The 18,062-nt window shown below is 36.6% G+C and overlaps 1 protein-coding gene across 1 annotated transcript in view; it reads left to right on the forward strand.

The window, feature by feature from the left end:
- slc1a7a (solute carrier family 1 member 7a) overlaps positions 1-16,686 on the forward strand; it is a 54,094-nt gene extending 37,408 nt beyond the window's left edge. The window contains exons 8-11 of the mRNA XM_028472576.1: positions 3,555-3,749; positions 14,135-14,269; positions 14,535-14,634; positions 16,378-16,686. Of these exons, the coding sequence (XP_028328377.1) occupies positions 3,555-3,749; positions 14,135-14,269; positions 14,535-14,634; positions 16,378-16,647 (700 nt within the window). The 3' untranslated portion in view covers positions 16,648-16,686. The remainder of the gene's footprint in view (positions 1-3,554; positions 3,750-14,134; positions 14,270-14,534; positions 14,635-16,377) is intronic.
- The last annotated feature ends 1,376 nt before the right edge of the window (positions 16,687-18,062 follow it).

Consider the following 18,062-nt stretch of genomic DNA (forward strand, 5'->3'; position numbering starts at 1 on the left):
GGAGCACAAATAGATATACGAGAGCTAAGAAACAAATGTATTCATAGACACACAAAAACAAGATGGCACATCATGCTCGTGAATTTACATTTGGATTTCTCCTTTCTTCCCTTGTGGGAAGTCAGCCGGCTTTTATTCGCTGAAGCGTGGTGAAGAATCCTATTTATCGAGGTCCTTACTAACTTATTAATACAGATACATAGAGTTCGCTTTGTTTATATAGTCCCACGATGTGTGACTAAATCCTTTTTGTGGTTCCTACACATGTTGTTTTAGGAGCAAATGCACTGTAGAGCCCTGAAATGCATTTGTGAATACCTAACAGCCTTTTAGTCATTCGTTTTAATTTAGAATCTGATTCAGACTAAGGTGGAAAGAGCTATAAACAAACAACACTGTAGTCACCTAACTTAACTCGTTACAACTTAGTCTTTTCAATCAGCTTTTTTTTTACCCTTGGTCCATATCTAACTTTACCAATAAATCAGAACATTTAATTAGCTGCTCACTTTTCCCGGCGTCACCAATGCCAGACATTGAAAATTAAACTTGAGCACCCCTTAGATTATTTCAACTAATGTCCTTTTTACATGCATACATAATCATATTGATTCAAATTGTCTCTGGTCTTTGAAGAGAGCAGACGTGTTTTTACTCGCTCCAACAACACGACCATGGGAGATTATCAGCCTGAGAAAAGCCCAAGACGAAAAGAAAAATGGTTAAAAAAGGCACTACAGAACCTATTCCGGGTTTGGAAGAGGTCAAGGAGATGATACGAAATCTCAAAGACGATCTATCTCTGAAGTTCACTACTGACATAAAGTCGTTGGAAAAGACGCTGGAAAAAGCACTGGAAGGCCTTCAAAGTTAAGTAAAGGTACTGGAACAAAAGAATGTAGTGAATGCTGAAGAGATAAAACTGCTGAACGCGAGGGTTGAAGAGCTAGAACAAAAGGAAAGAGAAAAAGATGTCATCATTACAGGCTTAAAGATAAACCCAGGAGTTACACGAGTGCGTTGAGACGGACAACGGAACAAAGTGACGAAGACACAAAATCGATTGAACAACAGGTCATTGATTACTTGGAAATGAAGGACATTGTCTTGAACCCTAACAACATCAACTTCTGCCAACTCCTGCCGAAGCGTAATGACACCAGAGCTGTAAAAATCACCGTCACGAATGTGAAATTTAAAGGAGAACTAATGAAGCAAGGCAAGAAACTGAAGGAAACAAAGGTGTTTATAAATGAAAACCTGACAAAACAAAACGCAAGCATCGCATGGAAGGCATGCCAAATAAAACAAGGAGGAAAAATTCTAAAGACGTGTACAAGAAACTGCAGGATTTATATCACACCACTGGGAGAAGAGAACGGAAAACCAATCTTCATCAAAACGACTTGGGAAAATATGAAGGATCCATCTAAATAACAACATTACTGATGGTAATCATGGATATGGACCCAGATCAATACACACACTGGAAACAAGACTCAGACTGTGTTTATTTCACAGACACTGAATTCAATGTGAAACCAAGAGTAAAAAGGTCTGTCACCTATTCATTTCAATTGTCGTAGAACACATTAAGGATTACATTACTACCTTGCTTATGAACTAAGACATAGTAATGTGTTTATACAAGAAAGGGTTAAATCTAACAGTGGAAAATACAACACTGCCAATAGAACTAACAACAGCTGGAATAACCTTGATGTAGAGACAAAACAAGCTGCAAATGTGTCCAAAAGAGACATTCCCGAGTGGTGACGTCATGGATGGAAAGGGAAAAACCTTTCAAACAACTTCGAAAGAACATGAACTTTTCTTGAACTGGAGGAATGCAAACAACGTCTGGCAGGGAACAAGGCCAACATGAACAATAATATAAAGGAGGAGGAATAAAAAAAAAAAGACAACACTGACTACAGATGAATATACAAAAAAGGACTGTTCAGAACAACCTAAGAATGTTTGACCAGAGAGACAAGCTTTGATGTAAATTTTCAGTGTACAAAACAGGGGACGGGACCTAGATAAGCAAATTGCTTCTCTCGTCTCCTTTTTAGGCATGTACTAAAAAAAAAATGTAAAAAAAAGTAAAAAAAAAAAGTGAATGTAATCATGTCGGAAATAAACTGAATAAATAAATACAAATAAAATAGCACTTCTGCCTCACAGCAAGAATGCTTAGTGTTGAGACCTTTGACCTCTCTGAATGGAGTTTGCATGTTCGCCCATGTTAGCGCAGGTGTTCTGCAACAGCCCAAGGACATATTTATATTTCAGTGAAGAAGAACTCTCTCTCTAATGGTGCTGCATCACACTGCTGTGTAACCAAACATCAAAATCAGCTTATTATCAAAGTCTATCCAGGGTGAATCCCATCTTGTGCCCAATGTGAGCTGGGAAAATCACCAGAAAATAGTGGATAAAGAAAAGAAATGGTAATCACAAAAATTCATGTACAGTAGGTTATGTTAAGGAGTATTTTCTACATAATGTGTATTTCACTTATAAATATAAGTGAAATACACATTAACATACATACATATGGAAATGCAATGATACTGTAAGAATATAACAGAAATGTGAAATATGATAAAAACATTGAAATACCGGCACATACAATTATTATTCAAAGATAGTGGGAACAATTTGGCATGGATTGACAGACAGAAATAATCTATTTTTTTCAGTAAAGAATACTGATATGACCTACTCAGAGAAGTACTGTTACTTGATTGAAATTGTACACAAGTACAAGTCAATCATACATAAAATACTCAAGTACAAGTAAAAAAGTAGCTCATTTGAATCGTACTCAAAGTAAAAGTTACCAGTTACTTTCACCCCCTATGCTTATTTTTGGTAATAAATCTTGCCACGGTTCCCTTGCATACAGTAAACATCTCATGTATAAACTTTAAAAGGAAGAAACCAAATCTTGTTCAATTGGAACTTCATTTTTTTTCCACAAAGGAATCTGTATAAAATAAAACAAAATGTGTAAACAAAATGTACACTCTTTTTTAAAAAAAAAAATAAAAAAATAACACCAACAAATTCAATTCAAAATTAAAAAAATGATCAGGCTCTATGTATAGCTACATTTAGAGAAAATAACCAGCATTCAATGCTGTTTTGTTTTGTGCAATACATTTAATATTGGTCAGCTATGATGTGATGCATTTGATTGCTGTCTGGTCATTTCATTTTTTTGTAATTTCACAATGTCCGTGGATCATTTTAAAACAAATAATAATATTTTACTCACAATTACTTTATTTCTTTTAAAACACACAAGTACGAGTAAAAAACTACCCATAAAGGCTACTCACTTACAGTAACGTGAGTACTTGTAATCTGTTACTTTCACCTCTGGTTAACAGTAAATAGTAAATGAATAAAATAAGTTTAGGCAGATAGTGAGAACTAAGAAGAGTTGTTGTCACAGCCATTTCCTTTTGTTACCAATACGTCGTCATCTCTTGTGAAATTGTTTATTTAAATAATTAATTTACATTCTGTCTCTGTTTCTCCTGTAGTTCAGCCACTCTGCCTATCACCTTCAAGTGCCTCCTGGAGAACAACCACATCGACCGGCGCATCATCCGCTTCGTGCTGCCCGTCGGCGCCACCATCAACATGGACGGCACTGCTCTCTACGAGGCCGTGGCGGCCATTTTCATCGCACAAGTGAATAACTACGAGCTCGACTTTGGGCAGATTATCACTATTAGGTAAGGATTTTAAAGAAATACAGGCCAACAATATGTGTTGGCAAATATCAGCTGGTATTCAGAGTTAAAAATGACAGTATTTGATTATTGACATTTTTTAAAATGAAGGCACAAATCAGGGATTAAAAAATATTTTAGCTGGAAATAATGTTTTCCTCCTCCTTTGTTATATTTGTAAATTATTTAAGAGTGAATGTTAAGTATTATTGTTTTACCCTTTTTAAAGAGTTTTTGGAGGTTTTTCTTGTTTTTCATTTGATGATGAGACATTAGTAAATTCTGGTTTGTTGTTCCTTAAAGCATGTGTCAAACTCAAGGCCCGGGGGCCAAATCCGGCCCTTTAGAGCATCCAAATCGGCCTGCAGTAGAAAGTAGAGATATTTTTAGGTGCTTGCATTGTTCCTTTGTTAAAAATCACATGAATGTAGTCATTTTTAATTACAAACTGTGGAAACAACTCAATTTTTCCTCTAAATTACAAAAAAATTGGTAACAAAGTCAATATTTTTTACAGTGAATTTAACTGATGTTGAAAACTAGGGCACAATAATGATGAAGGTTTCCCCACCTGAGGTCAAACTGGTCCATATTTGTCACCTGAACTAAAATGAGTTTGACACCCCTGTCTTAGAGGAAAAAACAGAGGGCGTAGTAGCTTTTTTCAGCTTCTTTGGGATTGTGGCTTTACTATATATTAAAGGCATCCCACTGCTAGCCTTTTTGATAATGTTCATAATTAATTTGGCATGAACATACAGTATGTGAAAGTTCTAGGTCAGTGGTTCTCAACTGGTCTCACCCTGGGACCCACATTTTGCCACAGTCATTAAATCGCAACCAACCAAATTTAGCTTTTCAAAAATAGCTGTTGAAAACACATACTGTAAATCATCTTTTTAAAAACATAAATCTATATATTTTCCTGTGCAACATGCATTTCACAGAAGAAAAGGTTTCTTTCAAAATAAAAGACAAGTCCAACATGAGAGACATTAAGTATTTATTTTTGACCAGCTGTCCGCAACCCAATCAGTACATGTTCACGACCCACTTTTGGGTCCCTACCCACCAGTTGAGAATGTCTGTCCTAGGTCATGTTAAAACAGTTAACTATGGTATCTGCTTAGTTTGTGCTTGGATACGTTTTCAGCTTATAACATTATTATTATATAGTTGGAAACAGTAGAATATTATCAACCACTGCTTAAACATTAATAAATCTAACTGCTAACCCCCAACTATCACACAGTAGACCAGGGGTCAACAACCTTTCTGAGACTGCGAGCTACTTCAAACATACTGAATAATCCAAAAGCCTATCGGTTTAATATACAGCTCTTAAATACTGGGTAAGATAATAAGGAAAACTATCAGTAACTTAAAAAGGTAGAAAACCTTCCAACGTGCAGCATTTTTGTTTTCTTAATCCATACAATTGTTTAATTTTGATTGCATTTCATAGGAAATCTTTACGTCCGTTTTAACGATCCACTAACTAACAACTTTTTAACTAATCTGAAAATATGTAACAGTTGTACAACTGAAAAATTTTGTCATATACAAACAAAATCCTATTGGCAACAGTTAAACACATTTGATCCAATGTTTTAGTGGAAATAAACATTAAAAGATGGTTAATTGAATGCAAACACTTCCGCAGCAGGATGTACTGTAACTCTACTAAGGCTCTGACTACATCTGTATTTACGTATCTTTGTGAGTTTGAATCCTGGCAAGTAAAACTCATTGGTTACCAGTGCTTCAGTTAGAACAGGCCTGGGGGCACCTATTGTGATTCATGCGGGCTCCCTGATGCCCGCGGGCACCATGTTGGTGACCACTCCTTTAAATGTCACCGCAAGGAATTGTGGGTCAGCATTATCTGGTCTCCTTTGGTAAAGGATGCATCAGTGTTTCCTAGGCTAAAGGAGGTTATAAAGGAAGCATTGACTGCGTCCGTATAGTCCCTCCTATCTCCTTACCTATCCACTTTTCCATATCCCCTTTCCTTGACCCCGTGATGTCATCCACGGAGAGGAGTTAGGGAAATACGATCATGTTTGTTTTGACAATCAGACGCACTTCCTCCAGGTGACGTAATCTGACAGCCGTGAAGGTTAGTGGTGTCTGCCGTGGTAAAAAAAAACTACAAATTTCAAAAAATTCAATTTCAAAAAAGCGCATTTATCACATTTTTTGCTGATATAGTCTAAGGTTTGAATGTAAATCAAAGGAAAACAGGCTTCCAGGAACAAAAGTGAAACTAATGGAACAAAATATAATTTATGTTGAATAAAACATACATACATACATACATACATACGACAGAGTGCTCTGTTTAATGTCAGTTACAATCTGATAATATGTATTAGCCTTTAGTTTATTTAAAGTTGTTCAAAGCATATTATTGCATTGGTAACTTACATGATCTCCAACTCCGTCCCTTGTCGGTCATCGTGAATTTCCGTGAGCACTCGGGTGTGCGTGTCCCTTTAAACATTGTCGCCACAAGGAATTGTGGGTCAGCATTATCTGGTCTCCTTTGGTAAAGGATGCATCAGTGTTTCCTAGGCTAAAGGAGGTTATAAAGAAGCATTGAGCCTCTTTTCCTCAGCTTAAAGAAAACTTGAACACTTTTTTTTCATCATGGCCGCCACTTAAACACATCCAGGGTTGAAGAAACAGTGGATAGAAAAGGAGATAGGAGGGACTATTTGGACGCAGCCGCAGTCTTCAGGTGTGCACGTGGCAGGCAGCAGCGTAGACTAGAGCGCTCCTCTGTCCAGCCCAGAGGACAGCTGCATCCAGTTCGCTTAATTGGGCCAGAGCTGCTCCAGGAAGCTCCGCCTAGAGATGTAAAGCCCCGCCTTCCCCCACAGAGGAGGCCTGAGGGCATAACATCACGCCAATTTATTTGTATAGCGCATTTCATACACAAGGCAACTCAATGTGCTTTACATGATCAAAAAGTGCAACGCTAAACATTCAACAGCTACGAACAAGAACATTAAAAACGGCAGGATGGACTATTAATAACAAACTGCCATTTTGGTAGAAACACTAGTAGAAACCACTAATATATCCTAATACGGTTGACCAAAAGTGATCTGATGAAGTCTATTATTTTTGCCGTGGTGGGTAAATGGTTACTTCTAAAAGAACATAAACGAATTGGTATCTATGAAGCTACTTTCCTCTCAGTTAATAACATAGTTAGGAATTAATTTACTAAAAAGCACTCAGAGATCAAAAACCTCTGCCAAGCAGAAAAATATTGTCAATAATGGTAAATATCTGGATCACTGATACCCTGATCCTGTTACATGATTGAAATTGTACTCAAAAAGTAAGGGTTGCTATGGTTCCCTTACATACAGTAAACATCTCATGTATAAACTTAAAAAGGAAGAGACCAAATCTTGCACATTTGGAACTTAATTTGTTTTCCACAAAAGCATCTGAATAAAATATAAGTTTGTCAAACTATGCAATTCTTTTTTTAAAAAAATAAAAAAAATAAAATAACACTAATGAATTAAATTCAAAATATTAAAATTCTTAGGCTGGGAGTTGATCAGAATTGGCACGACTAAGAACATATAGATTATGTTCAAGTTTATGAAAATAAAGAAATAATCACGATAAATAATTTACTCAGTAACACTTGGGTGTAGACATTAATTTACTTCTTTTAAAATGTACTTAAGTACAACTAAAATTCCTGATTTAGAAATATAATCATAAAAGAACAAGTACCAATAAAAGCAACTCAGTTACAGTAACGTGAGTACTTTTAATCTGTTACTTTCACCTCTGCCCTGATCATGGTACCATGACCATTCACACTTTTAATAACAATACAGTAGGTCCAAGTGCATATAGGCTGCCCAATTGTTACTTTTTTATTTTTTTGAATAATCGCAACAAACATCGCAATCCAGATCGGATCTGGATGAAACTCAGTGGGGAATTTTTTTTAATTTTGCCAATGATGAGTGCTAGGGATTTTTCCATTTTTCATGCTGATCCAAAATCATTATGTCAATCTTGATCCCCATTAATGGAACGTTCCATGGCCTAAGGCAGTGATTACCAACCATACAGGAGCACATTGTAGGGGGAATCATTTATCAAATAATTTCAAAATAATAGGAAAGTGTTCCTAGTTCTTTTTCAGGCTTTTTATGGACAAATTACCACAAATAAAGTATGATTTTGCTCCATAAAAAACCGTAGTTTCTTGTAATTTATTGAAACAAGATTTATGTATGCTGTAGAAACCATTTAATCACGTTTCTGACAATAGGAAACAATAATAAATTAGCTATTTCTGTTTACATAGGACTTGGACTTACTTAGTTTTGATGTAACCACATGAAAGTTGCAATGTTTTTTAAAAAGAAAGTAATCAGGAAGTATCCTGGAGTTTATTTTCAATGTTTGGTCTGGTTAGACTGAAAGTCACAATCTTAGATCAACATTTTCAAAGAAGATTTTGGAGGCAAAAAATAAATGATCTAATAATTCTTGGTAACACTAAATGTCAAAAAACAGCTTTTTCCATACACATACAGAAGCAGGTCCATCTTAGTCCATCAGAAACCTAAGCAAAAAACCCAAACGTATTTCAACTTTTAACATTGCATCCTTGTGTTAAACTTGATATGACTTATTCCGCCACGGAGCGTAAAATGATGCCCTCTGTTTTACGTTGCGTTTCACTATCACCTTCTGTCTTGTTCACTGATTCCCTGCAGCATCTATTTTCAGAGCCTCTAAAACACACAGTCAGACTGTGAGGAGAACGGTAAATCGAAACTGGGTCAAAAATAGCAAAGCAGGCACATTCGGCCCCTTTTACGGTGTGACGTAAATGCCTCTGACATCATAAATTTTGTTTAATTCTGAATTATTAAAAAAAATTATGGGATTTAGTAGATACACATAAATGTAAATGTCACACAGATTATGCCTCTTAAGAGCTTCTTAGTCTGATCTGATTTCTGCTCAATCTGTCTGGAAGCTCTGGGGGAAAAACAAACACAGCGTCCATTAGAACAACTCCTTGATGGTGGAGCACAGGTGAGCTAGTGGCCTCTGTCCAGTAGAGGGAAGAAGTAAGATCCCATAGTCTCCCTTTGTTGGATTTGATGGCATGTGCCGAACGTAATAACATTAAGAGCAGAACTCTCCTCATGGTTGCAGTCTGTGCTGCACATTCCCTCATAATCCCTTGGCAGTAAAACCCATATGACCTGTATTACTCATCTCTCTTGTCACGCCAGAATTATAATAATTTCTCCCTTTCCGCGCTCTGTTCCCGTGCCGTTGGCTGCTGACCATGAAGCTGCTCCATCTGCATGCTAACCCCATCTCAACCCCCCAGCCTCAACTGCCCTGTACCAGTAGTTCTGTATTTCCAGGCCCAGTGTATTAAACACGTTTGGATGAACTACGACCAGGCCCGCAGAATGTCTCTGCACCGAATAGCATGTACCACATTATCAAGAATTCAGTCAAATGACTTGGTTCCACCGAGTAAAAAAATGGGGACCCCAGGGCCCCCCGTGGCACATACGGAGTAATGGGCCTCATTCATATATTGATATGTGTCATTGATTAGGCAATATTTGACTCACAAATAAATGAGAAAATGACTTTAATGGAAACTGTTCCTAATTGAATTGTGCGAGGCATAATTGTATTCTACATGAAATTGCCTTTGAAACGATATATCACACGACTATCTTCCCATGAAGTTGGAAATTACGGGAAATGGGGGGTGGGCCCCCAGGCCCCATTTCAAAAAAAGGGCTCTGAGCGTCTCATCATATTAATTCAGAGAGTATTCATACCAAACTGCATTCTGATCAAACAAGAACTAGTTGACGAGTAGTCATTGGAAAAATCCTGGCACCCCTGTGACACGTACGGGGTCATGTGCCCCATTTATATATTGGTATGTGCCAATGATTTGGTTCCACCAACCGTCGCAATATTTGACTCGCAAAAAAATCAGAAATCAACTTTCGTTTTTTTCTTTTGAGGCCCCAAATCAAAAATCGGGATCAAGCGTCGATGTGTACACATTCATAGATTATAGCTATGGATTGTGTAGTAGCGGATTTTAACTAGTGTACACAACAACTCCAAGAAGAACACTTTTTTTGTTTTTTTCTGACTTTATCTTCCTTTTGCCAATAAATATCCCTTTTTCATTTTTTTTGCCACTTTTCATCCAAATTAGCAACCTTTTGCATAATAAATAACACTTTTTTCCCTACATTTTGCCTCTTTAGTTCCACATTTTCGCCCTTTTTTCACTGTTGTTTGCCACATTTTGCTCATTTAAGCTACTTTTATTTTAGTCACTTTTCACTCTTTTCTTGCCATGTTTTTGCCACTTTTTAACCATTTTTTCCCACCTTTTTGTCACTTTACTTACACTTTACTGACTTGTGATAGGATTGATCACCATTCAACCAACCTAACTGGACCCATATGTTTTCAACAATGAATCCCTCTGTAAAAAGTGGATGATTTCATCCCCCACGGGTGCGACGCACCTGTCTGAAGCCACGTTACTCCTGGAAATCCAAAGTGTTTCTCCTGGTGTTGGACTGAGCTGCTTCTAGCTTTGTTAGGGCCCTGTGCAAGTCACCGTTTAGGGGCCGTTTTAGTTTGCCAAGCACCAAATCAATCAACACTGCTACGTTTAGAAATTAAAAGAGTTTGACCAACTTAACTGAATTTTTTTTCAGTTCTTTGACATTAAGTTCATTAGTTAGATCAACATTATTGATTTAAATGGACTTAATAATTTAATCGTTCTCAAATCAATGTTATGCATTATTCCATCTTGAAATGAAGGCGTCAGCTTAAAGTTTTCAGTTTTTCTAACTCAATAATTTGTAACGCCCTAAAGTAAAAGAAAGGGCTGCCGTACGGACAACCTCCGGTGCTATTGTTATGTTTACCGAAGTACACGTAGCGTCTTAGGATTAGGTTTAGGTTTAGGGTTAGGGTTAGCGTATGACCCTATATCGCAACAATTTTTTAGGGTTAGGGTTAGGTTAAGTCTTAGTCACGTGACCTAAACTGGCCAATGAGGGGCACAGCGTACGGATAGAATGTCGGTATATTGATAAGGCAACCGTACAGATACAGTAGCCACTGCCAAAGTAAAATACTGCTCCTTTCTAACCTGATACTATTTTCCTTCTTTCCTTTCATTTCCTCCCTGAGGCTGCAGCAGTCAAAGAGCAATTAGGGTAATGTGCCTTGCTCAAGGGCCCATAGCTATGACCCACAGTGGGGTTCAAACCAGCTACCCTCCGGTTACAAGTCCACTTCTGTAGCCTGATACTAGTGAAAATTGCTTTTTGTAGTAACCATGAAATTACATTTTAGTTTGCCAAATAACAAATATAAAAAATTTTAAATAGTTGGCCGAAAATATAAAACTCAACAAAGAATGAGTTTCTTTTTTTTCTAGAGAAGGCGCAGACGTCATGATGTCAGACACACACACAGCATTACGAGAAACCTGTTGAGATAATCAGGTTGGTTGTAGACAGACGTCACTGAAGCACAAATCTGAATGAAACTCACTAAGAACTGTTACTTCAACAACTGCCCAAATACAATTTTGCTGATGCTGTTCATTAACGTCCACTGTCCCTATCAAATAAACAAACCTACTAGAAGTACGGTTACCTTATCGTTAAATACTCAAGTACAAGTATAAAGTAGCTCAGTTAAACAGTACTCAAAGTAAAAGTTACTAGTTACGTTCACCCCTCACCTTTATTTTTGGCAATAAATCTTGCATACAGTAAACATCTCATGTACAAACTTAAAAAGGAAAATAGGAAATGTTACTAAATGTATTTTCCACAAAGGAATCTGTATAAGATAAAAGGTTTGTGGAAAATGTTCCTAGTTCCTTTTCAGGGTTTTTATGGACAAATGACCACAAACTAAGTATAATTTTCCCCAATTTTCTTTTTTTTCTTTATTAATATAATATAATTTATTGAAAGATTTATATATGCTGTAGAAACAATTTAATCACATTTCTGACAATAGGAAACAATGATTAATTTACTATATTCTACACAGGGCTTTAGTATTGAAGTAATCACATGAAAGTTGCATTGTTTTTTTGTTTGTTGGTTTTTAATGAGGTAATTATGAAGTATCCTTGGTTAGACTGAAAGTCACAATCTTAGATCAACATGTTCAAAGAAGATTGAAGGCAAAGGCTAAATGATATGATAACATTGGTAACAGGAATTGTCAAAAAACTGCTTTTTCCAAACACATTCTAAACACAGAAGCAGATCCATACCTGTTAAAGAGTGCAATTATTTCTTTTTATAAAATTAAAAAAAAAAAGATTATCAGGCTCTAAGTAGAGCTACATTTATGAACTCAGTGCCATGTGGGCAACAACATAATAGGTAGAAAACCCCAACCTGAACCATAGAAAGTGGCTGGGCGTAAATCAGAAATGATACGACTAAGAACATATGGATTATGTTCAACATGCCATGAAACAGAAATAAAAAAATTTAAAAAAAATCTAAAAAATAATAAATTACTCAGCAACGGGTGGGAATAGAAATGTAACAAATTACTTCACTTCTTTTAAAACGTACTTACAATGAGTACAAGTAAAATTACTGATTTAGAAAAAATACTCAAAAAAGTAACAGTAGCCATAATAACAACTCAATTACAGTAATGTGAGTACTTACAAGTTATAGTAGTAATTATAGTTACTTTCACCTCTGCAAATACATAAATAAATCCATTCAATGGTCTTTGAACTGCTGAATAATGGCTACCAGACAATCATTCCCATATTATTCCTCCAGGCATTACTATCTGTTTAATTTATGAGAGCAGTTCATTTTCATATTCTGTAGTATCCCAGGCATGCTCTGTTATATTCAAGGATCCAGCTTTGGGTCCTTTATGTAATTGCATATTCCGCATACAGCCAAGATCTCCCAACACCCTTGATTTTAATGACAAGACAATCATATGTTCTCCAATTTGTCCTTTCACATTTATGGGTGAGATGAAGCAGAGATACATCCAGATTCTGATGGTTAGATAATTGAATGTTCTCACTGAGAATCAGCTTGTACAGAAAGCACACGATACATTAGAGAGCACCGTGACACATGACAGGTCCAAGGCTGAACGACAGAGCAATAAACGTATCTCAAGAGAAAATAAATACATGTCATTGTAAATATTTTTTCCTTGAGAGGTTTATATAAAAGCCTGTGATTAGACACCACAGACTTGCATGTGATGGCCACCAACATGTTTGATTCAATTCTAATCTTGTAAACAACATGTCAAACTTATGGCAAGGGGTCCAAATCTGCTCACAAGGGAAAATAATACTGACAGGCTAAACATGAGTCATTGTGTAAACTACAAAATAATTCAGATGCACATATTTAACCATCTCCAAATACACAAATTCAATTAAACTCTGCAATAATTGCATGGCTCAGTTTTTCCTGCACGCTTATATCACACGAAGCAGTCTTTTTTTAAACATCATATATATATATATATATATATAGTTTAGAATTTATACAAGGAAGTGCAAACTAAGGCACACTAATGTTGAAATTAAATGACTTGTTGATTTTGACCAGATTTGCAGAAGTACTTGTGAAATTTGTGATATTTTTTTCTCGTAAAAAATATAATGTCAATGTTGAATGTAAAAGTTAAATATTAAATCTAAATGTTAAATCTAAATGTCACAAGTGAAACCGGAATGAGCTTTTATGTTGGTAGTTCCCGTGAATTTGCATATTAACTGAATATTTAGCTTCACCCATGACATTTAGAATCAACATTTAGATTTAGATTTACCTTTGACATTGTATTTTTAATGAGAAAAGAAATATAAAACATGTCACAACTATGGCTGTAAAGCTGGTCAAATGTATTTTTTTTTTTTTTTTTTTATGTGTGGTTTGTTACTTAACATTGTAAAAAGTTTCTGTTTATTTTAGCATGCGCAACTTTACAATTGTCTCATTGCAAAAGAAAAGCACAACATTGGGAAAAATAGCAGCTTTCATCAACAGTGCAAGACACAAGAAAAAACAGTGCAAGAGATGTAGTCAATAAAAAATTTCCATATATATATATATAGACCCCAGAACTAAATGAGTTTAACGTCCCTGGTATAAACGGTTGTCAATACTCATATCAGATAAGATACTTTGAGCTTGCATTCTACTGTGTATATGCACACATTATCACCTTGTAACTTATAGATTCCTCTCCTCTTCAAAGAGTTTATGGGCACAGTGTGTGCCTTTGTTCAATAACGTACTGCTTGCTTTTAGCATCACTGCCACGGCAGCCAGCATCGGGGCTGCTGGAATCCCACAGGCTGGACTTGTTACCATGGTGATCGTTCTGACCTCTGTGGGCCTGCCAACAGATGACATCACCCTCATCATCGCCGTCGACTGGGCGCTGTACGTAACAGCTCGTCTTGAACTATGTGAACTTGATCAAATATTTTAAAACCTTGAGTAAATCTCCACGTTGAGCAGCAGCTTCTATATTGTTCTCAACCTGATTTGTTATTAAAATATCCCTGTGTAATCCTCAGAGAGCCCTCAGCTGTCTCTGGATTTCTGTGTTGAGATTAACCCTCGAGGGTTAAGAATAACAGAGCTTTTCCTCACTTTGTCATCAACACAGTATATAAGGGCCATCTGACTCTGTCGGTTTTTGCAGGGATCGATTCAGGACTATGGTCAACGTGATGGGGGACGCTCTGGCCACGGGCATCATGGCTCATATCTGCAGAAAGGACTTTGTCAAAGAGGGAGAGCAGGTGGGAGCATTTTGGTCAAATCTATGAACAATGGTGATCCCCTTTCATTCATTACATTTATTATCCCCAATATAAATTAGATTACAGCATCAATGCCACCATTTATCACAGCAATTATACAGTGTAGAAACGGCTGCTTAGATAAAAATAAAATAAGGTAACATTTTCCAGAGGTGTAAAGAGTACTGACGTATCCTACTCATGTAGAAATACTGTTATTTGGTTGAAATTGTACTCAAGTTCAAGAACAAGTAATGAGAAATATGATTTCTTCTTCTGAAGAAGAAAGAAATTAGAACATGCAGGATAACAATAGGATCCCATCAACTTAGACAGCTGGCCTCTAAAAAACTCAACTCGAGTCCAGAAATAATGTAGAAATTCAACACCAAAATAGGTTTAAAATTTGTGTATCTTATGATGCTTCTAGAGTTACATATTAATTATGTGTACTGTTACTCTGATAAGGTCTTGCTTGTTATAACACATACCCAGGTAGCAAAATTCTTCTGGTCCATATTTGGCCCGGTGGGCCCACACCTGGCATTTTCATCCGGTCCACATATCGCATGGAATAATGGCACTTGGGTGATCCGCTCCTGTTTGCCAAATTGTGTCCACAGTCAAGACATTTCAAAGCCAGATGTCGGCCAAGAACAGACAAAATAAATATGGTACCTGATATACGGGTCACTTTTAGCTCACATCTAGATTAGTCAATACTAACTGGCCACAATTCAGCTAAAACTGGCCCAAATGTGTTTCAAGATAACTAGCCCACATTTGCAGCATCATATGTGGGCCAATTTTGACTCACATCTATTTTGTACGGGCCAGAAAAATGTCAAAAGTATGGGGTGCCGTTTGTAAAGTTGCGCATGCTAAAATAAACAGTAACTTTTCCACAACATTTAGCAACAAACCACGTTTATAAAAACATGCAAATTTTTTTTGACCAGATTTACAGCAATATTAGTGAAATTTGTGATATTTACTTTTCTCAAAAATATAATGTTAAATCTAAATGTTACATTTAAATCTAAATGTTAAATGTAAATTTTACATGTTAAAAGTTAAATGTAAATGTTAAATGTAAATGTAAATGTTAAATGTAAATGTTAATGTTAGATTTACATTTTAAATGTAAATGTTAATGTAAGATTTACATTTTAAATGTGAAATCTAAATGTCACGGGTGAAACTAAGTATTTAGCTAATGTGCAAATTCACCAGAAGTACCAAACTAAAAGCTCCTTGACGCTGGTCAAAAGTAACATGGAAAAAAAAAATTCACCCATGATTTTTAAGCGTGGTTTGTTGCTAACTCTTTCAAAAAGTTGCTGTTTATTATAGCATGCGTAACTTTACAATCGGCACCCAATACAAAAGTGCCAGATTGTTGAAAGATGTGGCCCTCTGCTGTCTGGAATATCATATATTATGCTTAATCCCAAACCGCAGAGTTATTGGACAGTTTGTCATTAATGAACTAAGAATAAACATTACTCTATGTTAAAGGACAACCAACAATTTGATCAAGTGATGAACTTTCCTCAATTCTTAATGAAGTGATACTGGGTGCACAATAATAACTACATGTAAAGAAGAGACTGCTATACTGAAAATGCAACATTTACCAGGTTGAAGGCATCGCCCACTGTAAAAACACAGCAGTTGAAATATACAAATGACAAAGAAACATCCGTACAAAATGTGTCCCTGTTCATCTGTGTTTCCCTATAGGTGCCACTAATATGTGAGACTAAGCCAATGATCAGTATCCAGCAGATGATGACCTACCAGAACCAGAAGAACGGCTGTTACCAGCCGCCGCCCCCAGGCAGCAAACAGGACCACCACCTCTCCCCAGACGTGGCTCGCCTCATCCAGCTGGAGGAGGGCATCCGACCCATAGAGAAGAAGAAGCACGCTCACTCTTCTCATCACAAGAGAGACCACCGGGACAAGGACCACTGTGCCATTGACATGAACGGGCTGGAGACTAACGTTTAAAACTCAGCTGCTCTGCCAAAAGTGACCAGCACGTTTGGAGCGTCAGAAGCAGCCCAGCTCGGGGACGCAAACCAGAGTTTTAACAACTCAGCTCACGAGCTGGAAGACAAAACATGCAGGAAAACATGGCACTTTTTATTTTATTTTTTACATAATACAAAAAGATGACCCACATTTTGATTGTGTGTGTATGTATGTGTACATATTTATCGTACTTGGTACTAACATTAAAGAGTGGCACTTCTCAAAGAAATGGGAACAAAAATGTTAGATGTAAAGAATGAAGGCAATTCATGAGTGGACGACAAAAACCGCTTACTCCAACTTTTTATTTTTCATGATCTGGGTTGATTTCAGCATTGTACAACTTGTTTTTTTGTTTTTTGTATTTCTTTTCTAAAACATGTTCTGTGTTGACAACCCAATGCAATAGATTTTTAAGGCTCTTTAACAGCGATTACAGCACCTACGGTTCAACAAAACGAAAGGATGGAGCTACAGTAAGACTTGTTCAAATGTAACTTGTTGCATCATATGTTTTTAAAAACATGAGATTTTTTTTAAGTATTGGGATGCACAAAAACTCAAACTTCCTCAACATCCCCTCTCCTTATACTCTTGTATTCTCTGCCTTGTTGTCCCAGGCCTGTGTGGGTCCACTGCCTCATCCCCGGCAGGGCTGTATGCTCAAGGCAAAACAAAAAAAAAAAGATAACAGAGAATCTCAATGAAAAACAAAGCGCTTGTCCTTGTGTTGAAGTCATGTCAAGTTGTCTTTGCATCCCACTGTATTCCCTCTTTGCCTTAAATGAACTAAGGAGAAGCATCAGGACTGGCAGCGCAATTCATGTTCGTAAGAACGGCAGTAGTAACAACTGTCTGTAATGACGTTATATATGCTGTACATATATACAATTTATCCTAAAATATCTAGATTAAAATGTCGGTATCTTCACGGATCTGCCATTCAGGGTAACTGTTCACAGTAGTGAAAAATCTATAAAACTGTACACTATGTAAATTGGAAAAAGCATGAAAAATATATCAAAATATATTAAAATTCTTCAGTCTTTGAGTTACTTTACTTGTTAATATAAATAAGGTTGACTTGTCTCAGAGTGACAGAAATTTTCCTTCATTTGCACAAATCACATCAGGGCCCTATTTTGATAATGAAGGGGGCAAATGTCAAAGCTCAGGGTAGTTTTAGTCCAAATGTGGCCGAATGCTGCCTTGCTCTCCTGACATGGAACACTCCAGTTGACTTGGTGGTACAGCGCGCATCAAACCAATCACATTTGCTCATTTGCAAGTTAGGTGGAGTGCTAAAAAATTGCAAAGACTCTTGAAAGTGGTTAGTTTTTCCCTGTTCGCTCTTGATTTGGATCCCATTTTCTTTTTTAATACTCTAAATG

This window comes from Gouania willdenowi, chromosome 17 (genome assembly GCF_900634775.1).
Source record: "Gouania willdenowi chromosome 17, fGouWil2.1, whole genome shotgun sequence".
NCBI classification, from domain to species: Eukaryota; Metazoa; Chordata; class Actinopteri; order Blenniiformes; family Gobiesocidae; genus Gouania; species Gouania willdenowi.